Source organism: Nicotiana tomentosiformis, chromosome 12, assembly GCF_000390325.3.
Source record: "Nicotiana tomentosiformis chromosome 12, ASM39032v3, whole genome shotgun sequence".
NCBI classification, from domain to species: Eukaryota; Viridiplantae; Streptophyta; class Magnoliopsida; order Solanales; family Solanaceae; genus Nicotiana; species Nicotiana tomentosiformis.
The window spans coordinates 95,920,073-95,922,425 of NC_090823.1; the positions used below are offsets into that span (position 1 = coordinate 95,920,073).

Below are 2,353 nucleotides of genomic sequence, written 5' to 3' on the forward strand. Positions count from 1 at the left end.
CTCGGTTATAAAGACTACAAGGTCCGACTTCGACCAAAATGCCTAAAGCCTTGAACTAATGAAAACTTTCGTAAGGTATGAATAAAATAAAATTTTTACAAGGCAGAAAATGAAAACAAGTCGGGAAAGGAAAAAATCTTTATATATATATATATATATAAAGGTATTTACAAGGTCCGATCAGCACCCTACACAAAAAAGATCAAAAATAAAAATAAAATAAAAACCCTAAGGTTCCTGGTTATCTCCGGGGGCAGTCTCTTCTCCATCGAAGTCCTCCTCGCTCTCGGACCCGCTCTTGATCTCGTCATCATCATCATCAGAAGCCAAAGATCTAGCTTCGGCTTCAAGCTCTTTAGCCTTTATTATCTCTTCGGTAAGATCAAAGCCCCGAGCATGGATCTCCTCCAGTGTTTCCCTCCGTGATTGGCATTTGGCGAGTTCAATAACCGAATATGCTCGAGTTTGAATGGTCTCGGTTGCCTCTTTCGCTTGAACTTGGGCGTCTTCGGCATCATCCCGGTAGACAACCATGATCTCCTCTGCCTCGGTCTTTGCCTTTTTGGTTTCGGACTTGGCCTTTGCAAGTTCAGAAGACAACCGGGCCTCAAGTTCCTCTATTTTCTTCGCCTGAATCAAGCTCTTCTCCTTCATACCTTGAAATTGACTTTTGATCGATGATAATTGGGCTCGAGCAGTCTCTTTCTCTGCAGCAAGGCGGTCCATGCCTTCTTTCCATCCTAAGGACTCTGCCCTTGTCGTGTCGACCTCCTCACGGAACTGCTCGATCCTCTCGATCTTCTACTGCAACTATGAGATTGAAACGTTAGCCACCATTCCCAAGTCGAGCCCATGAGATTTTAAAATTTTTATTACCTTCTTAATCAGGTCGGTCTGATCTTGGTGAGCCTTGGCCAACTCGACTCGAAGGTCCTTGGTCTCCTCTTCTTTTTTCCCGCAGAGAAGTCTGCGAGCATTTCTCTCCTCTGTGAGCCTTCGAAGGTCGGCCTCGCACCTACTCTACGCAGCTTGAGACCAAGAACATGCTTCCCGATGAAGCACTGAGACCTACGCAGAAAGAAAAAAATAAGTTGGAAAAGAAAAACAAACACAGAGGTAATACCAACACTGGAAGTTAAGGCTTACCCGATTCAGAGCCCGCTGCACTTAGTTGAAAAGGCTCGATGCCCCACCCGAGTCCTTCCTCGAGACTTCCAAATCGCCCAGGCCGGTAACATCTTCAACCCCAGTAAAATAATCACGTAAAGGATCTTCCTTTCCGTGGCCCTCTTTGATAGAAAGTGTCTTCAAGGCCCGACCTCCCGAATCATTTCCTCGAAAAACGAGGGGAGCAACGGGGAGCCTCCAATTTCTATTGCCCCAAGTGAATCACTTGGGGCATTCTCTCCATCTCGAGGGGCCTCAAGACCAGCCCCCGCAGCCGTACCCACCATTGGCTCATTATGGTGGGAGGTAGCCTCGATCCTCGATGACTCGGGGACTTCGACCAATTCTCTTCCCGAGACTCCCTCATCATAAAATAAAATCTTTGTGGCCTTCATCAATTCAGTAGCCTTTGGAGCCTCGGCGCTCATTTTCACTCGGGACACCAGCTTGTAGTCATCATCTTCTTCTTCGTCCTCATCCCTTAGGCACCGAACTGATTCTTCGATCAAAAGGATGGTATTCTTTCTCAGATTACGAGCTGTCCTTGTCTTAAGTTCTGAATCCTCGGAAGTAGAGGCCCTTTTTCTCTTGTTGTCCTTCGCCGATTTCGGAACCGGGGCCGAAGTCTCTTCCTCGCCAGACGAGGGTCTCATGACCGCATCTTTGCCCAGGACACACAAGAAAATTAGTTAAGTATAGGAAAGTCATTTTGTTCGAATCATCGAAGACATGAGAAAGAGGCTTACCATGATTTTTAGCCTCCTATCGACCCTTTGATAAGTCGCGCCATGAGCGCTCGGCATATGTGGAGGTCAAAGCCAGGTCCCGTACCCATATCTTAAGGTTAGGAATATCACCGGACATCCAAGAAACCTCTACATCACGAAAAAGGATATCAGTGAGAAAGAAACAAAAGAGAAAAATAATAGGAGCTAATAGTAGAAATTATACTTACGCTTCATGTTCCATTCCTCGGAAAATGGCATCTTCTCGGCCGGTATTAAGTCAGAAGTCTTCACTCGAATGAACCTGCCCATCTAGCCTCGATCCTTGTCCTCGTCTATGCTCGAGAACAATACTTTGGTAGCCTGGCACTGGAGTTTTATTAACCCACCTCTATAGAGGCGGGGGCTGTACAATCTAATGAGGTGGTCGAGGGTGAAAGACATCCCCTCGACTTTGTCCA

At 46.5% G+C, this 2,353-nt stretch overlaps 1 protein-coding gene across 1 annotated transcript; it reads right to left on the reverse strand.

The window, feature by feature from the left end:
* Nucleotides 1-228: 228 nt before the first annotated feature.
* On the reverse strand, nucleotides 229-726 carry LOC138903074 (uncharacterized). Its single transcript, XM_070190988.1, has one exon. It carries the CDS (start codon nucleotides 724-726, stop codon nucleotides 229-231), a length of 498 nt encoding a protein of 165 aa, XP_070047089.1.
* Between the last annotated feature and the right edge of the window lie 1,627 nt (nucleotides 727-2,353).

What these genes read in the sequence shown, in the direction of transcription:
- LOC138903074 (XM_070190988.1), bottom strand. Translation starts at nt 726, where the DNA reads ATGGACCGCCTTGCTGCAGAGAAAGAGACTGCTCGAGCCCAATTATCA.